At 40.6% G+C, this 27,708-nt stretch overlaps 1 protein-coding gene across 5 annotated transcripts in view; it reads left to right on the top strand.

Annotated features, from left to right (window-relative positions):
* FAC1 (AMP deaminase, putative / myoadenylate deaminase) overlaps window positions 1-27,708 on the top strand; it is a 58,356-nt gene that overhangs the window by 11,124 nt on the left and 19,524 nt on the right. For 3 of the 5 annotated variants that reach the window (XR_016108206.1, XR_016108205.1, XM_088973787.1), the window contains exons 5-11: window positions 115-166; window positions 284-411; window positions 515-694; window positions 1,140-1,207; window positions 1,299-1,441; window positions 5,160-5,221; window positions 18,938-19,051. Coding sequence is in view for 2 of the 5 variants with exons in the window: in XM_088973787.1 (XP_088829913.1) it covers window positions 115-166; window positions 284-411; window positions 515-694; window positions 1,140-1,207; window positions 1,299-1,441; window positions 5,160-5,221; window positions 18,938-19,051 (747 nt within the window). In the remaining 3 variants the exon portion in view is untranslated. The remainder of the gene's footprint in view (window positions 1-114; window positions 167-283; window positions 412-514; window positions 695-1,139; window positions 1,208-1,298; window positions 1,442-5,159; window positions 5,222-18,937; window positions 19,052-27,708) is intronic. The other 2 variants (XR_016108207.1, XM_088973788.1) reach the window with 1 other exon arrangement.

Raw genomic sequence — 27,708 nt, 5'->3', positions numbered from 1 at the left:
TGGGATATTCTATTGTTTTATCATTTCCATCTACATTAGTATTCGAGCATGTAATTTCTACAAGTTCATTTTCTTCTCATGCCATTAATTCTTTTTATTACCTTCTCTTCTCAGCATTATTTTGAGATGGAGGATGGAGTGGTTCAAGTTTATGCAAATAAAGAGTGTAAGATATAAAATTGTTCATTTCTTTTGCCTCGAGTCGGTTTGCCTCCTAATCTTGACGCAGGAGTAAATCTCTATCCTACCTGAAATTTATGCATTGTTTACTGTCGTGTTTCAGCGAAAGAAAAGCTTTTTCCTGTAGCTGATGCTACAACATTCTTCACTGATTTGCATCGCATCCTTAAAGTAATTGCTGCAGGAAATATTCGGACTTTATGTTATCATCGACTTGTTCTTCTGGAACAGGTTTTTCTTTTCTTTTCACCGTTGATAATGTTCACTGCAATAATTAAATTTACAGATTCCATGATCAGATGCTGATTTATTTTTCACCTTTATCTCCATTTAGAAGTTCAATCTACATTTGATGCTAAATGCCGATAGAGAATTTCTTGCTCAGAAAAGTGCACCGCATCGTGATTTTTATAACGTCAGGAAAGTTGATACACATGTCCATCACTCAGCATGCATGAACCAGAAACATCTATTGAGATTTATAAAATCAAAGTTGAGAAAAGAGCCTGATGAGGTAAAGATGTGGATACTCCCTTCTTCTGTAGAAATACTTTTATTTCTTGGTTGATTCAATTAAGGACAACCTAGCTTCGAAACCATTACCTTGTTGGGACCAGCTAGGATTATCACGTGGGCATATAGCAGAATTCAAGCCTGCCTCACAAAGTCCTAGACTTGTTCACATGAAACTGTTATGTTCAGTATCTTTTTCTTTGAAGACAAGTTGCATTTTTATTACACTTAAACCTTTTAAGAGTAGCTTTGAATATATCATCTCTTCAGTACTGCCTAGTGTCTTTCACAAGCAAACAGAACTGAAGCTTAGTGGTAATCCCATACTTGTTTTTCTGGAAATTAGTAATATGTCCTTCCAAGGGCAAGGTGCAAGATGAAGCATTATGCTTTCACTTGTCTAGAAAAAACCCAGAAACCTTATGCTTTCATATACTCCTATGCAGGTTGTAATATTCCGAGATGGGACATATCTGACATTGAAAGAAGTTTTTGAGAGCTTGGATTTAACTGGGTATCATGACATCCAGTTTTATTCTTTTAAGATTTCCTTGTTTTTAATATATTCGAAGATTCGAGATAATTTGCATGTTTCCTTGTAACAGGTATGACCTTAATGTGGATCTTTTAGATGTTCATGCTGACAAGAGTACATTTCATCGTTTTGATAAGTTCAATCTCAAGTACAACCCATGTGGTCAAAGCAGACTCAGGGAGATTTTCCTTAAACAAGATAATCTTATCCAAGGCAAATCCTGTTAATTTGTTTAATTTTCTTTTCTTAATTTGTAAATCTTGACAACAAAGGGCAATGAATGTGCATAGAAGTATATGAAAGCACCCTCTAAAGATGTCATCCACAAAGAACAAGAGAGAAGAGAGGGGGGGGGGGTAGGGAGACTTCATTTCTGTTGATGCAAGAGGCAAAAGGACCTCAAAAGAAATTCACCCTCAAAAAAGAAACATCCAAAGTGTCATCCTGCTTCTGGTGAGTTTTTTTGCTAATAAATTCTGCAGTTTCTCTTGAACCAGATTCCTCATAAAATTGCCAAGGGGATAGCTGACCAACAAACTTTCCCTTTTCTTTGTCATACCAACAACCTGCCATTCAGATAACAATGCCTTCACCACTGAATTGGGGAAACACCATGCAGGTGTAATGTTGAAACCCTTCCTCTGAAGCAAATCTTTAGTGAGACACTTCTCTAGGGGAGTAATCCAAGCCAAAAAACTTTACCTTTGATGGAGCTGCATACCTCCAGATTGTTTTGCTAGGAAAAGACTCCCAGGGTTCACCCACTAGGCCCAGATAGAAGGATTTAACATTGAAAATACCAGAGTGCTTCCAGCTCCAAACTCTTAAAATCTAGGACTCCAGATTTGGGTGATGATTCTGGAGCAAGGCCAACAAATCTGAAATCATTCCTAGCTCCCAGTCATTAAAATTCCTTCTAAAAGGACACCAGAAGAAACTAGCTTCATAATTTGCATTACACAAAAAAGTGTAATTTTCAAGCGAACAAAAAAAGTTTTAATTTCTATTGGAATAGGGCCTGACAAAACTGCTTTCAATGGAAATGCCATGGAGTGATACAGGAGAGAGAGGAGGAATAGACAACCCAAAAGAAGGAACCACAGGTATCTGGAAGTCAAAACCAACAATGTTAAGAGATGTTCTTTCTAGGTGGTTAAGGATCTCCAAAGCACAAATGATTTTACATGCATGGAATTTGCTTCCCAAAGTTTTTCTTTGTTATGGTTAAACAATTCACCTTCTACTGTACAGCTGTAATAATTTTTTTCTTTGATAAAACTTTATTTTGTTTTACAATGAAGAAACTTACCTCTTTAAAGTATATTAGAATACTTGAAAACCTAACTTAAAAAAAGTTTATTATTTTAATTCAAATAGATATTTTAGTTTCAACATATATGTTACTTTATTATAAATAGTTACTATCATAATATTCTAATTCAATATTTTTTCAGAGAATTGCATCTATTCTTAGCACTTCCCATTGTTGAGAGTGGTGTGAGAAATTCTGGGGCAATATTATCTTTATAATCAGTTCTCATAATTTGTGATATTATTGCCTTATTATTTACTCTAGTTCAATTCATATATAAGATAATGTAGTGGGGTATGCTCCCTGATGTTCTTCTTCTTCTTCTTCTTCTTCTTCTTCTTCTTCTTCATATATTTACTAGTTGGTACTAGAACATTGTTGAGGATCCACAGGCCTTGACAGAGCTTCCAGAACTTTTTGATGTCACTAGCCATTGAGATGGTTTGATCAGTCATCCTTCAGTCAATTCTGAGAAACCCTAGATTCTGGTGGGGGATGAGCTTAGGTCTATTTGAATGATTATTCCATAGTGATTTTACACAGTTTTGAATCTTTTATTGATTTTATGGTGAAAATTTGAAAGAAACAGATTTGGTTTTCTATCTTCTATGGACCAGTGTCAAAAGATATGCATATAAAACCCATTATGTTCAATCCGTGTAATATCTATTAATTGGTTGCAGTTGGTCATGAATTTTTCTGATGTTTCAAGAATATTTGATTGCTTTTTCTTCATTTATATATACTTCCCAATAGTGACTATGATTGGCATACAAATTTCCTCTAGTAGCCAGGGGTGGGTCACCTGTAATGTGGGCCCCTAAAAATTTTCTAGCCTCATAACTTACCTCAGACATTAGGTGCATCGCATAGATTATGTTTACATGCCCTGCCCTAATAATGTGGATTCCCAAAAAAGGCTCAGATCTACTGAAACCACCCTGTTCAGATTATCAGCCATGAAATTTGCTTATTTTTCAGTCAATTTAAAAGTCAAATTTATAGTGATGGACAAATATCTAGCCCTGCCAAGTACCAAGGGCCCAAACTATCATATTGCATCTACTTGATTACAGTCTGAGAATCTCTTTCCATCTCGAATCCCTGTATGTGTCCCAACCAGTTCAGTTAGAGTCCCCATGCCCAAATTATCAAAATAGAGCTTTACTAATTAAAAAGATAACCCCATCTACTGAAAAGTATAAATCTATTAAAAATTAAGTAACATAATAGCAAAACGTTTCAACCAAGGTTCGAAGTATTGATGCAATACACCCTGTATATCGTATTGTACCACCTGTTTAAAGGTGTTTTCAGGAAACTCTTTATTTTATTTATTAAATAATATAAAATATCTATAAAAATGAAATGAAATTTTGAAAAAACTAAAAAAATAAAATGTGAATGGTTTAAAGTACCAATACACCCTTGCTTGTACATTTGGGTGTATTGATACTTTAAACATTGGTTTCAATATAAAAATTATTGAAAATTATGGCCCAATGTAGTTTTAGGAAAGATTTGCTTTCTTTAATAAAATATACATATAAATATATAATGCACTTTCTTAAGAGAGGTTTTTGAAATTTAATTATTCTTAGATTAAGAATATAGGCAGGGATATAATCACTTAGCAAGTGTAATTGTGGCTTTTAGGTAAAATTTTATGAGTGAAAATGGAACATCTCCATCTTTTTGTAGCTAACATTCATTTGAAAATATTTGATTAGTTAACTCTCAAGTCTGGAAGAGTAGAAGCATAACTTTAATTATCAGGGAACTTTTGGAATTAAACCTTACCTTCATGGATAAGGGCTATTATGCAAGATGGTCCTTGTCTTGGGTCTTGGGAGGGATAGATTGGATGTTGACCTAAGTTTTGGCATCCTTCTGAACAAAGTGGCCACTCCCAGACCTTTTGTCCTTTCTCACACTTGTTAGCATGATTTTTTCCAGTGCACCAAGCAATATTATAGGGGAGGAAAATGTAATTTTGGTATACCAATATGGGGGGGGGGGGCAAAAATGTTTCCCTTGTAAAATGGCAAGCTACTAACTAAACACTTTAATACTATGAAAGGGAAATTAAAAGGTTAGTAGTATACGGAGAATTTTTTGCATGTCTTACTATTTAAACAGAAGCAAATGGTGGTTCCTCTCGTTAACCTTTGAAGATGGTTATTTGGTCCCTTAGATTCAGCCAGCTGATCTATTATTAGTGCAATTCAAACTAGGATAACAAGAGGTTGCTTTCTTTATCCAGTCATCGAAATGTGAAATGGTTTTTGTATGCTATCAAACCAGCTTAGATGTGAACATAGAGTAGGTCTGAAACTCTGAATAGATGAAGCATGGATTACTCAATGGAATTGATACATATTTTTGGTATTTTTTTTGCAAGTTTACTTTATGGAGCCAATGTTTTTCTTTGAGTTCTCCTTAACTTTGGGGTTCATGTGCTTATTCTATGCTAGAACATTTTGAAAGAAAAAAATCAAATGATTATCTCTACTTTGGATTAGTCTGAAAGTATATCAATAATCTTTACCTGCTAATCCGTTTTATTTTGGTCATGATTGTTATTTTGAAGTAATTTGTATGTACTCTCCTCTCCAACAGGTCGTTTCTTGGCTGAGCTGACTAAACAAGTATTTTCTGATCTTACTGCAAGTAAATACCAGGTTCTTCATAAATCTTTTTCTCATAGTTTTATCCTTTTACTTCAATTTTTATTAATATGCTTGTGTTATTTGTGATTATGTCACGGGTTTGTATCTTTTGCCCAGTGTCAGACTGTAAAAGTTTAATTGCTTTGATAATTTTACTTATGGTATTTATTTTCTGAGTCTTGCAAGTATTGAAAATTTCCTCCTGTATGGAAGCGGATTAACAGTTGCAACCAAAGTTTCTTAAATAATTAATGGGACATGCCAATTTTGTCTGTCTAATAGAAAATACTTATATAATATTAAAATTATCCAAAATTATAAGAAATCCCCAATTGGGTAGAAATCTGAGGAGATTTTCTGCTGTACAGATGCTCACTTTATAGGGCCGATTTTTCTCTGTTTTTTGGATATCAATGCAATTCATACTTTACCATCTTCTCTCACAAAATAGTCCTTGACTATAATTTATCTTCCTAAAATAACCCTTCCTCGTACAAACTAAATACTTCAATATGATGAAGGCTGTGAGGCTGGTAGACGGTTGGAGCCTTGTAGGGTATTTCCATCATTCTTCTGGGTGCAGGTCAGTGTTTCAAAATGTAGGTTTTTTTGACAGCATTTCATGGGTTCACCTTCTTTTGCAAATTTGTACTGCTAAGGCCCCAATTCATAAAGGAATAATGACATGCATATATGGTTAAGGATTTATTTTCCCTACTGTTGAGTTAATAAAGGCTGCGGGAGTATTCTCAAATTGGTAATAAAGGGATGTGAAGATCTAAGAGGCTTTGGGGCCTAAGATATTTAACTAGAGCGGTAAAACCCAGATATTTTGCTTCCAGCATCAAATAACATTCAGATAAATGTCAAGGATCGTTCCAGGTTAATGTGCTATGCTAATTATACTTCAGCCCTTGGAATTGGGCTTTTATGTTTTTTTTTTCCCTGCCATTTCACCTTTCCTTTTCTATTGGATGCATGCACCTTATCTCTCTTTTAATATTTGGTAAAAGTTGTCACCTGGTAGAAGTTGACTCCTTATTGGCATTTCCTATGTTTCTGGCCAGTGTTACCAGGAAAAATTGAAACACAGGGTGTCATCATGCCAGAAATTGGAGACAGCACCAAGGTTTAAAATGTCGATGTCGATGGAATGTCAGTCATCCAATTATAAGAACATGTTGGAAATGTTGGAAATATCGTATGGAAATATTGTAAAAGTTACAGACATGGTGGAAACATTGTAAAATATGCAGAATATAGAATGATATTTTATGAAATGATAGAAGAAGCATAGACACACCTTTTTAATTTTTTATCTTGTTCCAAATCATTAAACAAAGCTAAGAAACTAAGATTATAGACAAAAGAATACATTATGAAGTTTCCCTCTAAACCTTAAGATTTAGACTTCATGATAGAATGAGTTAAAACAAAATTTGAACTTATAAAAAATGCAAATGGTTGTAATAGATTAACCAAATAATCTATTACACAAACAAAAACTAATATTTGACTTCATGTTTGAAATGAATATTGAGGTAGTTCAAAGTGGTAATCATGTATGTTTGGTGGGCAATAACTTGTTACTTCACATACCTACAAGAATTGTTACCAATTTATGTTATAATACTATCTTTTGTACTCCACATAGTACTGGTAGTATTCACCGGGGAACATGTCAATTCTAGTAGAATATCTTGTTGCTACCCATGGAAGTGGAAATGGAAATATGTCATGGAAACTATCTCTTGTACTTCACATAGTGCTGGGTAGTCTTCATTGGGGAAATGTTGATTCTAGTAAAATTTCATGTCGCTACCCATGGAAATGGAAATATGTCATGGAAATATTAGGGAAATTAGTGACATTTTAAACCATGACAACACTGACAAATATTAGGGAAATTTGACTTGAAGCCTCTTAGAGTGACCACTCACCACGAAACTAGGGTGGTGAGTCCTGATTTTGAAAAAAAAAAAGATTTTCTTGATTTTTTTTCATAGTGACTCCAAATACTTGGCTTGCTCAAACCAAGAGTCTGGGATTTTGGATTGAGAGAGGGAAGGGGTGAGGTACCCCTCTCTCGTGTCGGATGAACCCTCAATGATACGAGTTGCTCCTCTTGCACAAGAATTAGATGGGAGAACGAGCACAGCTGAATCTCCTTGAGAACTTACACCCAGTTCAACAAACACTTCATAGTCAAGAATTTTGCATGATTCATAATTTCTATAAATGCTTCGGATTGGAGTCAAACAAGGGTGGTGGTTCTGGGGTCCCCCCTTCTAATCTCTCTTGGGACCCAATTATTATTGAAAATGAAAAAAAGGCGTAGAGTCGTAGGCTACGATAAACCTCTGGCTTCTCACATCCGAGCACAAGTTCAATGATTTAGGTGATAAGGGGGTTCCTCAGGGGTCGTATCACCTTAATAAAAGCTACTCTAGCAAACCTGCCAACTTACTTTCTCTCGGTCTTTAGAATGCCACAAAGGGTGATACTGAAGGTAGAGAAAATTATGAGGGATTTCTTGTGGGAGGCTGGGGAAGGAAGGATCATGCGGTTAGGTGGGAAATATTGTGTAGAAGGAAAGAGCAGGGTGGCTTGGGCTTAGGCAATCTAAGGAAGAAGAATACAACTTTGCTAGGCAAATGGCTGTGAAGGTGGCCTCTAGAAAGGGAAAGACTTTGGTACAAAGTTGTAAGAAGTGTGCATGGTGACGTAGGTAATGGTTGGGATGCTGGTGTATCTCGGTGGGCTATGCTGATTTCTCCATGGAAGGCTATTCATAGTATTCTTCTTGTTTTTTTAAACCTGATCGATTATGATGCTTGCACTGGAGATAGGTTTTTGTTATGGGAGGATGTTTGAATTGGTGACTTCACCCTCAAGGACCCTTTTCCCCTCCTTGTATTCTTTTTTATGTTGTAAAAATGAGCAAATTCAAAGGTTTGTGTCCTCCAATTCCTTTGGCCTCAACTGGAATTTGGGTTTTATAAGAGATTCTGAGCTTGACCAGGTTGCTTTGCTCCTTAAAACTCTTGATCATGTTTGCATGGACCTTTCCTCCCCAGATACTCGCATTTGGAAGCCTTTATCCTTGGGCTTCTTTTCTTGTGCTTCCTTCTTCCTCCCCAGAAGAGGAAGTCTTGTGGAGGTGTGCTAGAGCTTCTTTGGTCTGGACTGTTTGGGAGGAACAAAATGCCAGAAATTTTAATGACAAGGAGAGGGATCAGGCTTGTGTGCTGGAAAGTATTTTAAGTAGGGCCATAAGTTGGGTAAAATCCTTGGACCTATTCTCATCCTACTCTTTCGATGATATAAGGAGGAATTGGGAGCAAGTTTCATAAAATTCTGAAGTCAGAATCATGCCTTTGGTGGAATAGAAGCCTCCTAATGCCAGGTGTTATTAAATTAAATTTTGATGGCAACAGCTTGGGTAACCCTGGGCCATTTGGAATAGGGGAGTCTTCAGAAATGATGAGGGCCAGATTGTAGTTCTATTTTCTGGTCCTATTGGGATGGGAGATTCAATTAATGCAAAAGTCCAAGCTGTACTACAAGGAGGAGAAATTGCAAAAGAGATAGGCGGTGGAGCAAGTATTGATTGAAGGTACTCCAAATTGGTTATTGGATGGCTAAAAGAGCTGGAAATGACAGCCTGGCCCTACAGGAGGGCCTTGAGAAGATTTAAGTGACTAACATCAAATATCTCAGTTACAGTTCAATGGCAAAGAAGATCGGCAAATGGGTTGGCAGATTTTCTAGCCAAACAAGGAGTACATAGAAATCAGCTCTTTTGGGCTCACTTGTAAGGTTTATGATGGAGTTTAGAGGTTGCACCTCACACCTCTTTGTGAGGAGTTGTGTGATGTATATTGTGCTCTTTGATTAGTCACTATTATCTATAAAAAAAGGGGGTTTGAGTCTTGCCAATGTGCTCAATGCATCCCTCCCTTCTTCTAATTGGAGCCTAATGAGGGTGGTATTACCGGAGTTGTTTGGAATTGTAGTGGTGAGGAGCGTATGACAATGCTGACCAAGTGAGGTGTTACGCAACTTGGAGCCCTATCCCTTCTATGAAAATGCGACCAAGGATGAAAAGGAGGAAATGCGGAGGTGAGCTAAGAAATGCAAAGGTGGAGAGGAGGGGAGGTTGTGTCTTCATTCAGAGCTAGAGAAACACCAGCAATGGCGGATATTTCAGCATGGGTGTCTAAACTTTGAACTCTCAGATTCCCCTTCGGAAATGGAAAATTAAAAATAGAAAATGTAGAGAACGAAAGGATGAAGAAAAAAAAAGAAAGAAAAAATAGTTGATGCAACAAGAGTGGGTTAATGTGTCTTAAGTTGAGGGGAAAGGGGCTCCCGTCCTAACTCTTCTTCGATGGTCTTTTGGGCTCCTTCCTGCCCCTATTTATAATGTTCAAGTAGGGGTAGTTTGGGAATTTTGAGAGCTCTTACAGGTAGAAATGTCTAAAAAGGTGAAAACAAGGGTATTTTGGTGAGTGAGAAGGTGAAGAGTATTTTGGCAGTTTTCTAGGGGTAGAAGTGTTTAGGAAAGACTGAGAACACTTACAGTTTGGTGAAAGGAATAGTGAGAGGTGTTTTGGATATCTTAAGAGTTTTTTGGGGTATTTAAGTAAAGTCCTTGGTTTGGGAGGAGTATTCTGATCTAAGGGTTAACTAATTTGGATGGTTGGGATTGTTCCTAGAGGAGACAAGGTATATGACTAGGTCAAAGGAAAGTGTTAACTAGCAGCCAATGATAGTTCACAAAATGGAATCTTATCTAGTTTGGAAGCTAGAGAAGGTATTTTTAGGTGAAATTTGGTAGGGCGGGGTTTTTAAGGGTCCGGTCCTAATGGTGAGGTCTGATTGGTCCGAAGAAGCTTGGATTTAGGGGATTCAAAGATCTTGGGTTTGGTCAATGAGAGGAGGTGAAATATTATCTTGATTTGATCAAAGGATAAACAAGGGTTTCCAGGTGAAATTATTTAGGCAAGGTTTTTAGGGTATCTGGAGTCTTTTGGTGGTTTCTAATTAATTAGAAGAAGTGTCTATATGGGAGATTTGTAGTTGAGTTTTTTTTTTTGACAGGTAAAACTAAGATATATTAGCAGAAAGAGATAGATATACAATCTTCAACCCTGGGTATCCCATTAAAGTAATTGATACAGACAAAAAAGGGAGAAGGATGAGTTTTGGCAGCTTGGGATACCGCATGGGCTGTTAAGTTAGCTTTCCTACTTATATACATAAACTTTACATAGTTCAAGTTTCATAATAGCAAAAAAGTATTCAAAAACAGCCAGTGACATTTTGGGTGTTGACATTTAGCATTTATATATCACAATAAGGGACACATCGTACAAGAACTATATATTTTTTAAATTATATATGTAATTTTTTTTTTTATAATTAGCAGGAACGTTTCATTAGAGAAAAAACCTAACTGGTCGAAGTGTAGCAGGCCTAAATAGTACAAAGGAGAAGGAAGCAAAGAAAATCAAGAAACAACACATCAGAAGATTTGCAAATTACAACCTGGACCTTGGCAACCACAGTCTGATACCTCTTTCCCCACCCATGCACTTGCTAAAGCATCTGCCAACATATTTGCACTTCTGGGAACCCAATTGAATGAGGCATTCAATGAAGTCCAATAGCCATTGCCTTCCTCACCAGCTGCCTAAACTTCCACAGTTGATGTTCTTGTGCTTTCATCCAAGAGATCACAATTTGATGGTCCCCCTCTACTAACACATCTTTCCAACCTTGCTGCTGTATCAGTTATAAACCTTGTATCAATGCTAACAACTCTGCCCTCAGAGAGATACCCTGTCCTGCTGGACTCGTAAAGCTGAGGATAATGATGCCTTGCTCTGGTCTCTTACAACACCCCCACCCTAGACGGACCTGGGTTCCCAAGATAACACCAATCAAAGTTGAACATAACCAAACCTGCTTCAGGAGGATACCAATCCAGCATTCTTTGTTGTTCTATAAATTGGAATCCAGGCACAGTTTGCCATCCCCTCAGCAAATCATTAAAGGATACATACTCCCTTAAATTGCTGCTTCACTAGTGCAGTAGTGCCCAATGTGCCACCTTAATCAGTGTCAACTCTAGCACCTCCTCAATTGACTTGTATTTCTCCTCAAATACTCTTGCATTTCTTTCACACCACAACCCCTGCAGAATTGCTCCCCTCAAATACTCTCCCCTCATTCTCTTCGTACAAACCCACGTTTAGTTGTACAGCTTTGTTTGACTGACTCCATCAACTACACCCATGGAACCATTGCCAACTGCACAGTTGCTGCTGACACCGGACAAGATAACTCATCTGTGACCAACCCACTAAAAATTTTGATGGCAGCCATAACTGTAAGCAGTCCTTCCCTAACTTCCATTGTTCTTGGTATATTGTGAGGGTAAGTATTTCTCACTTTCACTGCAACCCATCTCAAATTTTTAAGTGTTGGTGTTTTATGAGACACTGTAATAAACTCCCCATAGCAATCTCCAATAGATTTCATCATCGACAGGTTTCAGAGATGAAAAGGATGTCCTCTTATTCTAATTTCCAGCTCTCCTTCTCTCCACATCACTGCATTGACTTCACTGGACCAAGTCACAGCTTCAATCTCCCTTGTGTAGAAAATACCATCACTATCTTCTGCCTTAACTCCAGACAAAGTATCATCTTTTGGTGACTTTTTTCTTTTCTTCATTCTCCTCGCCTCTCATTGTCTTCTTTTTGCTTGCCTTTCCGTTTTGTCCTCTGTTTTCATCTCCAATGGCTTTAACTATCAAATCCAAGAAATTCTTCTTCAAGTTTTGGTCACTAGTTGGCAATGAGATGTTCAGAATCTCAGACGTAGGTTGAGGGTTTGCTTACGTCACTAGAGACTCGGTTGGTTCTGTTCCTTCTCGGAGAAGTGCTCGAGGCAATTCTCAACAAACTCGTGGAGCAAGTTTTCGGATAGGTGTTTGTCTTATTTCACGCAGCTAAAATAGAACGACAGAGGTTTATGAAAGAATGGTAGGATCCATCTAATGGATGCCATGAAGGGTGTGGAATGGGTGGGCGAATTTCAAAAATTTTCCTACATTCTCCCAATTGGGAATCATATTCCCTAAATTTAGAATACAATATTCAAGGATTCTACTTGAACCATAACCGAACCAGATCTGAACCAAAAGAAAAATGGAGGATTATACCTGATCCGGAGAAATAGTATCTCCCAAAGTTGGTGTTCATGCCCAAAGAAGACACCAAGATCCGCTCCTGCTGAAGATGACACAGCTGTGGGTGGAAAGGAACTAGCTGGGTGCGTCCTACACACTGGATCCTTCGCAAGAACCCACTGGAAACTTTGAACACCGAGTCCTTTTCAGTCTTTTCTGCAAGACTGATGTCAAGAACTGATTTCTTGACTTCATTCTTTTGCAAAAATCGAATCTTGCAACAGGGGATGGCGGCGGTTGGAGGAGAACTCCTGGGACAAAGATGGTTGAACAACTTTTCTTCTCTCTGGAGTTTTGTGAGATCTAATCTCTGTTCGCTGAAAGCTTTCTTGCTTACTCAAAAACCCTTGGTTCGAAATCTGATATTTCTCTCTTGGGTTTCTCTTCCTTTCTTCTTGATTAAGAAGACCTCCTAATTAGGAGTTATCCCATTCCAAATCAATATTTGGATAGGGGATTATCTTAATCCTATCTGCAGCTAAAGTTAGTTTACTCCTGATCTTATCAGGAGATTACCAGATTCAAATCTGATTTGAATTTGGTCTCCCAGAGTGGATAAGGTTAAATGCCCAATTCTTTTACTAACATTAATCTCAGATTCGCCCCATAGATGGGTGATCATATCAGCCCAGCTCGTAATGGGCTTTTGGCCCATTAAGTGTTCAGTGTTTAACTAGTTTCCAATCTGCTGCCCAGTTGGGCTTCTTTGTATGGCGTGGGACCCAAGCATTGATCTACACACCAGCCACATGGGTTCGGCCCAACCTTTATTACAAGGCCCAGCCAAATTCACTAAAAAGCTCAGTGACCCCCTGAGCCCATCACATGGACCCTATGGGCCCAACACTTACATTAAGTGGTCCCCTGGGCCAAGCCATCTTATAAAAACCCAGGGACTGTGGGCAGGTGCAAGATTAGCCCATCAGGTATTATCCTAAATGGTCTTACACTTAACCTCTCAGCCCTTAATGATCAAGCACCGCCCGACAAGAGAGGACAACCTTTTGAAACCGTACATATACATACATATATATATATATATATATATATATTAATTTTGCAAAACAAAATTCCAACGATTGAAATCAACTGCCGGCAGTTTGGTTTCCATTAGAGAGAGTGCATTCCCGATCATTACCATTGTCCGACAAAGGGGCTGATCCTGTCGCTATGATCACTCACTCAGATGAATTCTCAGACTGCCCCAACATGCCCAGGTTTTGACCCCCGCTAAGGATCTCACTGATTGACATATCAAAGACGGCCCGATCTGATACCTAGTCAACCATCATCTGCTGGCGCTGATATTTCTGTAGGGTTGCCCGCAATGGCTCAGGTAATGAAACTAGAGGTGCAGGTGCTGGCTGAACTGATGGAGGCACCAAAAAAACAGGAAGAGGAACAAATTGTGAGTTTTCCCCAAACGCTCCCCCTGAGGAGAACCACTCGAGAAGAAGATGGATTCAAAGAAGGTAACATCCATAGTGACAAATCCGCTCCTCGACATTGGGTGATTACATCAATACCCCTTTTGGTTTTGAGCAAACCCAAGAAAAACACATTTCTTGGCCTTAGGATCCAATTTCTTGCGATGAGGGCCAAGAATGTGAACAAAGGAAACACAACCAAAAACCCTCAGAGGTATATGAAATATCTCCCCATATGGAAAAAGAAGACTAAATGGCACCTTAAACCCCAATGTCCGTGAAGGAACAAGATTAATCAAATGCACGACTGCAAGAACTGCACAGGAACTGAAGCACACGCCATAAGATTCCTTGCCACCTCCACAGGGTGTCTGTTTTTCCTCTCAGCATCTCCATTCTGTTGCGGTGTATATGCATAACTGCTTTGATGAATTACACCATGTTCTAAGAGATACGTGGTCAGGTCCTTCTCAAAGTACTCTGGCATTATCTGATATAAAAACCTTAGTTCTCACTCTAAATTGCGTGAGAACCATTTGGTGGAACTGTCATATCAAGTTAGGAACCTCATCACGTGATCTCATCAAATATATCTAAGAATATCGTGTATAATCATCAACAAACAAGAGAAAGTAACGGAATCCTCCCATGGAAGGGATATGATATGGCCCCCATACATCAATGTGAACAATATTAAAAGTAAAAGTACTTTTTTTATTACTTGGTTTAAAAGACTATCTACAATGTTTTCTTAACTGACAACTCTCACACTCCAAAGTAGACTCAAACAACTTTGGGAAAAGACATTTCAAAGAATTAAAAGAAAGATGTCTCAAGCAATTGTGCCAAAGCATAATTTGGTTTGCTGACTCTGACCAACTACTACTGCTATTGCTAACATGATGGTCCTGATGTCTTGGAATCTCATCCAGAAGGTAGACTCCATTCACCTCACGACCACTCCCAATCATCTTCTTTGACTCCATATCCTACAAAACACATTTACCAGGAAGAAAGGTCACAAAACAATTCAAATTTTTTGTCAAAGAACTAACAGACAATAGGTTGGTATGAAGTCTAGTGACATGTAAAACAGAGGACAAAGTTATATCATTGGTCACTCTAACTGTCCCCTTCCCAGCAATAGGTATATGTGAACTGATGTAACCAATTTCGGCCACGTACCAATGTTTTGTGATGTAAAATTTTTTGGCTAAGTACCTTGTTATTTGACCCAGTGGTAGCGTGCCTTAGTGATGAGCTACTTGGTGGTGAACTGCCTACTGGCGAACTGCTCGGTGGCGAACTGCCTGGTGGCGAACTGCCCGGTGGCGAACTGCCTGGTGGCGAGCTCCCTGGTGGCGAACTGCCTGGTGGCTAACTGCTTGGTGGCGAACTGCTTGGTGGCGAACTGCCTGGTGGCGAACTGCTCGGTGGCGAACTGCCTACTAGGCGGCTGGTGACTTAGAGAATGCTGGAGCTCCCTGGTGCGGCGCAATTCAACTGCCCTCAGCAAGAGGTGGTCTTCTTTCCTTCGTAGGCAACGAGAGCTGAGGGGCCTGCGAGAACTTCATCTTTTCCTCCTCTTTGTAGGTGGCGGGAGATGAGGGAGCTGCGAGAACTCCATCTTTTCCTTCTCTTTGTAGGTGGCGGGAGCTGAGGGACCTCCGAGAACTCCATCTTTTCCTCCTCTTTGTAGGCGGCGGGAGCTGAAGGACCTGGAGAACTGAATCAGAGGTCCCGGGGGTATTTTCCCGGCGGGGGCTCTCCGACGCTTAAGTTAGCACTCTTATTGTAGAGAGCTTTGAAGATAATATGAGAGAGCTAGAGAGCAGGGGTTACTTCCCATTTTTCATCCCCCTCCCCTTTGGGGGGTGAGGTCTTTATATACCGGAGTCCTCGCGAGTTAGGTGGGTGAAAAGCCTCCAAACGGTAAGACTCGTCGCATCCTGTCAGAACCGGGGTATGGTGGTGAACTCCTTGAGGTCGTCAGGTTGGCGCTTGTGTCAGGCGGCTAGGTCGACGCCTGGGCCGGGTTGTCAGGGGGGCGCCTGCGTCAGTCGGCGGGTCAGTGTCTAGACCAGGTCGTCAAGCTGGCGCTTGTGTCAGTCGGCGGGTCAATGTCTAGGCCAGGTTTGTTGGTGGGTGCCTTATGGGCGGCTTGGCCGAATCATGCGCTAGGCTGGTCCAGGTCGGCTAGGTCGTGCAAGCCGCGCGCTAGGCTGCGCGCGCGCGCCGCGCAGGTCGCGTGTGCCGCGCGTAGGTCGTGCCAGGTCGGCCAGACTGGTGCCCGGGTGGGTCACCAACTTCGTAAGTTTGTTGGCTGGGTGTTTTCCTAGTTGTCACGAGGTGCCACGTGTCACAATTTCACTGGAGGGCCAAATCTGCCCTAATCATGAACCATCTGCTGTTGAGACTTTGTCTCTACCAGAGTACAAACTGATAGGAACTGAAAATGGTAGGGGCATTAGTCATATGCTCAGTTGCTCCCAAGTCTATAATCCAAGGAGGTCACTCATTACTTGAAGTGGATGCAAGATTCGTAGTTGCATATGGACTACCTGTATGTGCAAACGAAGTGGTGTAGGGGCATTAGTCATATGCTCAGATGCTCTTAAGTCTATAATCCAGGGAGGTCACTCCTTACTTGAAGTGGATGCAAGATTCGCAGTTGCATATGGACTACCTGTATGTGCAAACGAAGTGGTGTAGTTGGCTCCTGCATTCTGCTGTCCATTTGGAAGGCTAGGGTTGGGTGAATCTTTCGTACTCATAAGGGCCGGAGAGTCTCTTGTAGTAGCTACATTTGCATTTCTCTTCTTGTTCCTTATCCGGGCAGGCATAAGATTTGGATGAAGCTTCCAACAAGTGTCCCTGGTATGCTTTGACTTCTTGCAATAATCATACACCAAGTCCTTATCTTCCCTTGTAGTCTCACTACTCTCCCTGTCTCCATTCGGCTTAGGTTTTGTTGTACCAACCATAGTCGACTGGTCAACCCCAAGCTGTCTCATCATTACATTCCTCCTACTCTCCTCTCCAAAGACAAAGGCATAGGCTTGAGGGAGTGTCACACCCTCTCTAGAAAGAATATGTTGCCTAGCAATGTCAAATTCATGGTTCGACCTTGCCAAGAACTCAAAAACACTATTCCTCTCTACCAGTCTATAATAGGTTGCTACATCATTTACACTTTCCCATACCACAATTTCTAAGTGATCTATTTCTTGCCATATGGTTTTCAACATGGTGAAATACACAACAAGAGGTTTTTCTCTCTGTTTCATACTTATCACCTGATTCCTTATTTGATAGGCTCTGGCTTCATTTTGCTTCTGAGAGTAGGTTTCAGTCACTTCATCCCAAATCTCCTTATGCAGTATTAGCCCATAGATAATTTTTTGCAATATGAGGTAACATATAATTACACAGCTAGGACATTACCATGTAATTCTCCTTCACCCATTGGGAAGAGTCTGTATCAGGTTTCTTCTCCTCCCTAGTGAGATACCCTAATTTTCCATGGGCACCAATAGCCATCTTAGTTGATTGTGCCCACTCCAAATAATTTGTACCATCATGTTTTACTGTAGTAATGATCCTAGACCCAAAAATATCACTACTACCTCCAACACCCAGTCCCACAGTACCGATAGATTTCATCTCGGTATTCCAACTCTTCATCTTACTTCAAACAGTTCAACAGTAAGAAAAAGTAGATTGGAGACCTTCCAAAAATAATTTAACATCACACACACTGAAACCAACCCTTCCGGAAGAAGAAAACCCTAATTGGAGAGAAATCTCTCTCCTCCCCATGCCTTTCAACAGAGAGAAGAGTGAATCGATCACTCCAGGAGGCTCAGAAAATTCCAGAAACCAAACAACCCTCTTCAAAAAATAAAAAGAAAACTAACAATACCTGGGCGCCCAAGATCAAATAAAAAACAAAGAGTCCAACTTTTCTGGGACTCTTCCCCATACTCCAATTCTTCCTGATTTTGATGCCGAACAGTAGATCGCCTTCCTGATGACTAGATCCCACAAAAAAATCCAAGAACTGGGCAATCTATAGTAGATCGATCAACCCTTTAATATTTCATGCAGTTGGCTGATCTAGGGCTGCATGAGAATGCTTCAAGAAACCCTAGCCGATGCTCTGATACCAAATAGAAATCTGCTGAATTAAAAAAAATATGAAAGAAAAGTAGTTTCTTGAAGAGAGAAGGAAGATAAGAGAAGTTGAAAAGAAAAGAGAGCAATAATCTGGCCGTCCCTTTCACTTATTCTTTATATTAAAAATAATAGAACAGTACAAAGACAACTATGCCCTTATAGGGCGGCAAAGCATAAAACAGCATATATAAGACTCAAAAACGTAATAAAATTTGGACTCACATAACTACTGTGGTCCCCACCTCCTATCTAACAACTAACATAAAACATCTACTCAGAAAAACATCATAAAACTGATTATTCTTCAACAGAAACGACTTTGCATTCCTATGGGGGATCAAGGGAGTGGCTGGTCTAGTTTTCTCCAGGTGGCCCTGAAGTTGAGAAGGTGGCAACAAGATGGAGGAAACATCAGACTCAATGAGGTTAGACTTAAAAATTTTGCTGGGAAACATACGGAACTGGGGGGACAGATCAAACCTGTTAGAGGTTACAAAGATGTTTTCATAAGCTCTAAAGACATTCTTATGCTAACCAGAAACAGAGAGAGAGCATGATTCTTGGTTTTCCAAAACCTTGCTACATCAAAGTGTGGGAGGAAATGTTGATCTTTGAGGTGGATGAAACAGAGAGAGCATGATTCTTGGGCACCTGTAGGCACCTAAATAATTGGAACCTGTGCCACGTGCCAAGGCAACACCATTTCTACCAATTGGTTGGACCTTAATGAATTTCTGCTCTCTTGTATTTCCTTTACTTAATTTTTGGTTTATCTCGATAATTATTTTGAAGCTAGTGAGGCTTTTGATGCTCCAATTTGAACAATGATGCCTTTTACTAATGATGGTTGATTTCATTGTTTTGCAGATGGCTGAATACAGGATATCAATATATGGTAGAAAACAGAGTGAATGGGACCAACTAGCTAGTTGGATAGTGAATAATGAGCTTTACAGTGAGAATGTTGTTTGGTTAATTCAGGTATTTTCTGTCTCTGAGAAATTGTGCTATAGATACTTTGTTCATAATGTAGATTAACGCTTGCTGTTATACCCCTTGTATATCCAATGACTTGGGTCTTTTATGGTTCAAGAATGTTTATCACATGTTTTGTTTGAACAATTAATCTATGTCCTGTTATATAGTTCATGCAAATACTCTTACAAACTTACAATGGTAAATTGTTAATTGGTTTATTATCATTACATTATCTTGTTTTATTTTCTAGAATTTTTAATTAGTCTGCTTGTAATTGTTTTACATCTTGGGCAGTGTTGCAGAATGAGTAGCACCTTTTTGGTTAGGCTGTGGCTGGGGTTTTGAAAGCCATAAATTGTAAGAATATCTTTTATGGTTTGGTTAGATTTCTTTGAAAGCCACAGCCAACTAGAAACTGAAGCTCAAAAAAGACCAAAAACAGGAAACTAAAATTGAAGTTTTTTTTTCCAGTTTCTTGGATTGTGCTTCCAGTTCCTTCATCTCAATAACATTGCTATTATTATTTTATTATTTAAAAGCCTTCATTTCTAAAACCTGGGAATATTTTTAACTCATCTGAGCTGACTGTTATTTTTTAGTCAATTAGAAGACACCTTTCCATCGTTTCCTATTGTTGTTAGATCAAAAAGAAGAGTGTGGAGAGCAAAGTTACCAACGGGTTTACCAAGCTGTATCTTCATTTTGGAAGCCTAGGAGATCTTTTGAGTGTTTGGGGCCTTTGAAAGATCTTTGTAGAAAGATTGATAAAAAAATGATCTTTGTAGAAAGCGCAATCAAACACCACCTTGGTTAAAATGGTAAAAGTGATAAATTAGAAGCTAACAGCTAAAACTAAAGTAACTGGGAGCTTCTACCAAAGTAATAAATTGGGAGCTAATAACTTCAGCTGAATTGAAGATTTAGTTTTCACACTGGAACAGATTAAATTCTCGTTGTTTCTATTGACCAATTATATTAATGGTTGACAGGTACATAATTAATGAATCTAGGAACATTTTAAACTTATACATACAATCTCCTAGACTTGCATTCACTCTGTTGTACTTCCCTAGACTTTTGTACATTTCTTAAAAGTTAAGGAATGCCACATCTGATAAACATGTTATGAGGAAAGTATAGAATGGGCATGAAGAGGGACTGTGAGGGAGAGTATGTTGGAGTGGTGATGGGAAGAGAAAACGAAAAGGAGTTTCAGGTGGTGAATAGATGGAGGACTGGGTTGGATATTGAAGCAAAAAGGTTTCTTCTGGAAGGCGGAAAATCTATAAGTAAGAATCTGCTAAAGGTAAGAGAAGGTAGAAGGGCGACACTAATTCTTTTTGAGGAAGCTGTTCACTGGTTGAAAGGTTTCATAGATGGAGTACTCCAGTCCATAAAAACCGTAGGGTGGAGGAATGTACCGGAGTTGGAAGAAAAAATATGAAGTGGAACTGAGATGGAATAAGAAAGGGTGGTTCATTACCATCATAGAACACTTCGGTGACCGAAAGCAAATGGTTTGTCTACCGGAAGAGAAGCAAAGTCAAGGCTGGCTGTTATTTGCGGTGGAGTTGCAGAGATTCCTTGTTGCGGCTAATCTCCTGCAAACAGAACAAGAACAAGAACAGAGCAGCGAGAAGGATATCCCTGAGTCCTCGTTCCAGGCACTGAAGCAAAGATCTTTCAGCTGCAGCAAGGCCGTAGTGTTTCCAAACAGAGGACTAAAAGTTTGGGTTGAGGCTGAACTGGACAAATGGGAGAAGAAAATGGTGGTTTCCGCCAGTAAGGATGTTCAAGACTGGAGGAAGCTGTTGAAAGTGGTAGTGAATAATTTGCAGATAGACTCGGAGGTTACTTTGGAGCCATTTTCAAATCTGAAGGCAATACTAAGCATCGGAGATGGTGTTGACAGGGGATTTGCAGCTTTCAAGTGGGAAGAGGGATTGATTTATGTTCAGAAATGGAAACCCTTGTGTAATGAGGTGGAGCCGTTCAGAGGGAGCTTCACGCTGAAAATGTTTGGACTCCCGTTTCATCTATGGAATAGATTAATCCTAGAAAACCTGGTAAAAATGCTGGGGGAGTGTTGGAAGAATGCAATCTGCTGGATCTTCGAGCAGTGGAGGTGAGAGTTAAAGGGGTGGAACCAGAATCGGTCCCAAAGGTGTTCGAAATCCTTGTAGATGATGTCTGGTATTATTCATTAATAAAGATTTCTGTTATCGATAAAAAAAAATCCTTGTACTGATGTCTGGTACAAAGTATGGCTGGTTTCAGAGCCGGAGGTGGAACTTTGGGGACGAAGAACCAAGGTTGAAGACGAAGGGGACGTGGCGGGTTCAATCTCACGTGGCAGACAGGTGTTGGCGGGCCTGAAGGCAGAGCGGCAGAGTCCTAAGGAGGTAATTGAAAAGACGCAACTGAAAAACCAAGACTCATGTAAGCCATTTAGAGAACAAAATTTTAAAAATTTTGAAGCTTCTCGAAGTGGGGGGGCTCGAGCCTCTTTTGCTGACGTGGTCAAGAAGAGGGTTGGACCACATAATATGTTGTCGCAGGCCGAAGTGTCTGAACCGGTTGGAGGTTGGGTTGGGCCAACCAAAGTATCAGTCTTGGGCCACGTGACTGTTTAAGTGAGCACGTGGCCCAGGACAGACCCAAGGGGATTATAGACGCTAAAACATGTCTATTTTCTTCCTTTTCGAAGAGGAACTGTGTTGGAGGCTCTGTTTCCACTAGGCGGAAAGAGAAAACAGCTAGACCTCTGCAATGGGTCCCTAGATCTGTGCCTGAGCTCTCAAAAGGAAGCAACTCAAAGAAAGACCGTCCAAATCCTAGATATGTAAGAGAACGCGACGAGGAAAAGGAAGTGGTCGATGAGGGCTAGGTAAACTGTCAACTAGAAGATCCAGATCTTGAAGAGGACTTGGACGACCAGTCCTGTATAGGCAGTATTGAGGTAGACCAGCTATCAGAGGCTGGTTTGGCAACAATCTTGAACCTTGGTACTTCGTTTTCAGAAGATACATGGGAAGGATATTGATGAAGGAAGATTTGGCCCGACCTCTTTATTATGTGACACGTGGCAGAAACGACAGCTTGGCAAAAGGGGCCAAGCCTAGGCGGGAACAAGGGGACACACTTCGCCGAACTAACCCACCTTGTAACAGCTCGGGATGGACTTCGCCGAACTACCACCTTGTAACAGCTCGGGATACACTTCGCCGAACTGACCCACCTTGTAATAGCTCGGGATAGACTTCGCCGAACTGATCCACCTTGTAACAGCTCGGGATACACTTCGTCGAACTGACCCACCTTGTAACAGCTCGGGATACACTTCGCCGAACTGACCCACCTTGTAACAGTTCGGGATACCTCCGAGCTCAAGACCGCCTCGCTCAGCACTTCGCATCATCTTCTGGGCACCAAAGCCAAACAAGTCGTACCATGCCTGACACTAGGGAAGTCCGTGCCCGAGGGCGCCACGCCTGACTGACTTGGGATCTGATGTTTGGCAGCAGCACTCTAAACGGCCACCTGCCACCGCCACTGACGCCACCATCTCCAGTTAGACGGTTAGGCAGTGACGGTTCTGTCTCAGCAGAAAGGACGACGGCCGAGTTGACAAGCGCAAGGGTAATCATACCTGATCTGACAAGGGCCTCGGGACGAGTACACGAAGTGACTATAAGAGCCCCCTGCCCCCCCGACAACGGAGGTATGCAAACTTTGCGCTATCTGGTATTACCTTGCTTTTGAAGGATTCTAACTTGAGCTTTGGAGCCTCTACACCGGGTTCCCCCCGGAGCTTTCCCATCTCCTCCGTTTCAGGTTCCCTGCTACCCCGTTCGGAAGCAAGGCAGCGGACAACTAAGACCAGCCGGATCGCGCTCCATCAGATATGATTTGGATCGACTTCTACACCAGGAGAACAAGGGTGGGGAAGAAGACTATGATCTGGCTTTAGAAGTTCCTGTTCCAAAGCTTGATAACGGGCGGGAGCTTAGTAAGGAAGTATCCACGACTCCTCTGAAGCAAAGCAGAAACACACTATTGAGGGACAAATAGCTGGGTGTAGAGAGGGACCACTGTACGACGAAAGAGACAGGAAGGTTAACTCCACAGACCCGAACCAAGGAGTTAGCCGACAACCACACCTTCTTCCAGGATTCGATTGCTTCCAATTCCAGTCCCCCTAATCCATTCCGGCTAAACCCAGGTAACAGTGTCCTTTCAGTTTTTGGTACTAATGGTTTCTCTGTGTCCTGTGTGCTAGATTCCATTCCCATTTCAGAGGCTGCAGTCTGTGTAGGAGGTGGGCCAGGTAATAGTTGCAGAGGTTGAGAGGGGTTAGAGAGGGAGCTAGAAAGAGAGGAGGAAGTAAATAGTAGCATCTCTTTTGGAGACAGTGAGAATATGTTACCTGAGATGGAGGAGAATAAATGTTTGAAAGAAGGGGCAGTAGAGGCTCGGTTAGGGTACAGCAAGGAGGAAGAAGGTACAGGTGGGGACCTAGGCCAAGAAGATAAAACTAAAGAATCAGAGAAAAAAGAGCTGGCAAGTGAGGATTCTGTGGCATTATTTGAACAAAAACTGGGGTGTAAACTGAAAGATCCAAATAAGCTGAAAGGGTTCTTGCAAAAAAAGAGAGAAGAAGTCAAGGTCAAAAGGAGGAGAATGAGTGAGGCTGGAAGCGTGGCAAGTGACAAAGGCATTAGAACTAGAGGGGCTAGGAGGGGAGGAAGTAAGTGAGGGACAAAGGTGTGAGGGGTGGGTATAAAAAAAAGAATAATGAGGATTTTAAGTTGGAATGTGAGGGGACTTGATAGTGCAAAGAAGAGATTAGTAATAAAAGGAGTCATCAGGAAAATGGATCTCGATGTGGTACAATTACAGGAAATGAAAAGAGCAGAATTTGATATCAAATGGGCAAGGAGTGTGTGGAGGTGTAGGGGGATTAGTTGGGCGGTTCTACCTTCATGGGGATCAGTAGGGGGTGTGGTGACATTGTGGAAGAATGAGGTAGTGGAAGGTTTAGAGGAATTAGTAGGACAATTCACAGTCTCCTTGAAATTTAGGCAAGTGGAAGATGAATTTGAATGGGTATTAACCAATGTGTACGAGCCAAATGATTACAGAGAAAGAAGATTATTATGGGAAGAGCTAGCAGACCTAAGGGGTTTGTGGGAAGGACCATGGTGCTTAGGAGGTGACTTCAATGTAATAAGATTCTTGGCAGAAACTAATAGTCCTAGGCAGAGGAGCACCACAAGTATGAGGAGGCTTAACCAATTCATTGAGGCCTTTGAATTAAAAGAAATCCCATTGTCACAAAGGTGTTATACATGGTCCAATCTCCAAACAAATCCAATTTGCTCTAAGTTGGACAGATTCCTATTTTCAAAAGATCTGGAAGAACATTGGGGAAATCTGAACTCTAGAGCACTCCCGAGGGTGACTTCTGACCATTGGCCTATTGTACTTTGTAAGGATGAGGTGTGAAATGCGGGTCCAACTCCATTTAGATTTGAGAACATGTGGTTAGAGCACCCGAGGTTCATTAAGAAGGTTGAAGAGTGGTGGATAGAGAGCAATCCAGCAGTGGAGTGGTATGGGATGAGGTTTCACAAGAAGCTTTAGTATCTGAACGGTAGAATCAAGGAATGGAATCTACTGGAATTTGGGAGATTGGAGGAAAGGAAAAAGAATGTGATCACACAAATTGAGGACTTGGACAGTAGAAAAGGGAGGGAAGGCCTAACTGAAGAGGATAAGGAACGAAGATGGAGATTGCGGAAACAGTTAGAGGACTATATTTTTCAGGAGGAAATAAGCTAGAGGCAGAAGTTAAGATGCAAGTGGTTAGAAGAGGGGGACAGGAACACTAAATTTTTTCATGCTTTGGCTTGTGGCAGCAGGAGGAAAAAATTTATTACTAGATTGGAAATTGAAGGGGAAACAGTCACAAGTCATAGAAAAATTGCGGAAGCATTTGCATGTCATTTAGGAATATATATAGAAGGTCACTGAATAATAGGGGGTTTTATTGGCCAACACCGAAGAGAGAAGAGAGGGATTGGTTGGAGAAGAATTTTGAGTCGGAAGAAATAAAAAAGGCGGTATTTTTAATGGATAGATCAAAGGCATTGGGCCCAGATGGTTTTACGATAGCTTTCTACCAGGATTGTTGGGAGATTCTAAAGGAGGATATATTGTTGGTATTCGATGAATTCCATACCAGAGGAGTGATTAACCTTGAGTTAAATTCCACATTCATTGCTTTAGTTCCCAAGAAAAGTGATGCAAGCCATCCAAAGGACTACATGCCGATCAGTCTAGTTAACAACCTCTATAAGATCATCACTAAGGTGTTGTCAATTAGAATCAGAAAGGTGCTACCAACTATCATCTTGAATAATCAAGGAGTTTTTGTGAGGGGGAGACAAATAATAGATCAGATACTTGTAGCAAGTGAGAGTTTGGAGGACTACAAGAGATCCAGGAGAAGAGGTGTGGTTTGCAAACTAGATCTGGAAAAGGCTTATGATATGGTTGATTGGTCCTTGTTGGAGATGATGATGAATTTTGGGTTTGGAGACATCTTGATCAAATGGGTGATGGGATGCATTAGGGATTGTCATTATTCTATCTTGGAGAATGGGACAATAGTGGACTATTTCCCAGCTTTGAGGGGGATTGGATTAGACAAGGAGCTCATAAGAGGGTGGAGTGTTGGAAGGGATAATGTACCACTTACACATCTACAATTTGCAGATGATACAATTCTGTTTTGTGAAGGAGGGGATATCAATTGGATTAAAAATTTGAAACTCTCTATACAACTCTTTGAACATATGTCAATCTTAGGGTGAACTTTGAAAATTGTTGTATAGTTGAAGTTAATATGGGGGAAGGGGAGATTGGATGTGTAGTGTCTAATTGGCCATTAAACTACCTGGGCTTACCTTTGGGGGATAATCCTAAGAGAGATGATTTCTAGGCCCTTGTTGTGGAGAGATTTGAAAAGAGATTTGCCTCTTGGAGGGAGAATCACCTTAATTAGGTCTACGTTGGTTAACCTTAATGTATATTTTTTGTTAGTTTTCAGGAAACTGGTGAAGGTGGGTAATAGGTTGGAAAAGCTAATGAAGGATTTTCTATGGGAGCCGGGGGAGGAGAAGAGAGACCATAGGGTCAAGTGGAGGTGGTCTGTAGAGGTAAAAAGGAGGGAGGGTTGGGTATTGGTAATATTAGGACTCGAAATCTTGCATTACTAGGGAAACGATTGTGGAGATTCTCATTGGAGAAAGAAAGGTTGTGGGTTAAGGTGGTGAGAAGTATACATGGACTGGCAGATAATGGATGGGATTAAGGAATTCTAGCACGGGTTACAAGAGCTTCCCCTTGGAGAGTTATTCAAGCCATCTTGCCTTTATTCTCTCCATGGATCTGGTATGACTTGCATTCTGGTAACCTTATCAAATTCTGGGAACATGTTTGGATTGGGGATTCCCCTTTGAAAGATCAATTTCCCGACCTTTTTGCTATGCCTTCCCCTAAGAATGAACCAATTTCATCCTTTCTTGTTCCTTTCGATTCACCTTCTGGGTTTGGTTGGAATTAAGTTTGAGAAGAGGTGTTAGGGACACGGATTTGCCTGTACTATAGCCTTACTATCTATCCTTGAAAGGGTATTCATTGAGCCGTCTAAAGCAGATAACAAAATCTGGATACTCACTTCCTCGGGTTCCTACACTTGTGCCTCCATTATTCTCTCCATGGATCTGGTATGACTTGCATTCTGGTAACCTTATCAAATTCTGGGAACATGTTTGGATTGGGAATTCCCCTTTGAAAGATCAATTTCCAGGCCTTTTTGCTATGCCTTCCCTTAAGAATGAAGCAATTTCATCCTTTCTTGTTCCTTTCGATTCACCTTTTGGGTTTGGTTGGAATTAAGTTTGAGAAGAGGTGTTAGGGTCACAGAGTTTGCCTGTACTATAGCCTTACTATCTATCCTTGAAATTGAGCCGTCTAAAGCAGATAACAGAATCTGGACACTCACTTCCTCGGGTTCCTACACTTGTGCCTCCTTTTTCAAAGCACTGTTACCCTCTCATCCTGTTGACTCTTCTTTCCCTATTAAAGAAGTGTGGTGCTGACCTATACCTTCTAAGGTTGGGAGTTTTTGTTGGGAAGCCTTCCTGGGAAGAGTTAATACAAGGGATTTACTCCAAAGGAAAAGACCCAACAGCTACTTGTCTCCTCGCTGGTGTGTTCTCTGTAAGTCTGATGGTGAGTCTGGATATCATTTACTAATATCTTTTTGGTTTGTTAAAGCTATTTGGGTACGGTTTACTTCTTTGTTTGGATGCAGGTGGACTCCTCCTTTGAATGTTCCAAGCTTGTTTTTTTTTCATGCCTAATTGGCCAACCAAAAGGGCTAAAATCGTGTGGAGGTGTGGTAGAGCTGCAGTCTGTTGGACAGTGTGGGAGGAGAGGAACTCAAGAATCTGCTCAAATAAAGAGAGAAGTGTGGAAGAAATCATGGAGATCATCCACATTAGGATGGTACAATGGTTGAGAACATTGGATCTGTTCAAAGTGTTCCCAGTTGATGAGCTGTTAATGAATTGGAAGGAGATTGCAGATTCAGG

The sequence above is a fragment of the Nelumbo lutea genome, chromosome 2 (genome assembly GCF_056320005.1).
Source record: "Nelumbo lutea isolate HS-2025 chromosome 2, American lotus-T2T, whole genome shotgun sequence".
In the NCBI taxonomy this organism is placed as follows: domain Eukaryota; kingdom Viridiplantae; phylum Streptophyta; class Magnoliopsida; order Proteales; family Nelumbonaceae; genus Nelumbo; species Nelumbo lutea.
The sequence above is the reverse complement of the archived record's forward strand: the minus strand, read 5'-3'. Positions and strand labels throughout refer to the sequence as shown.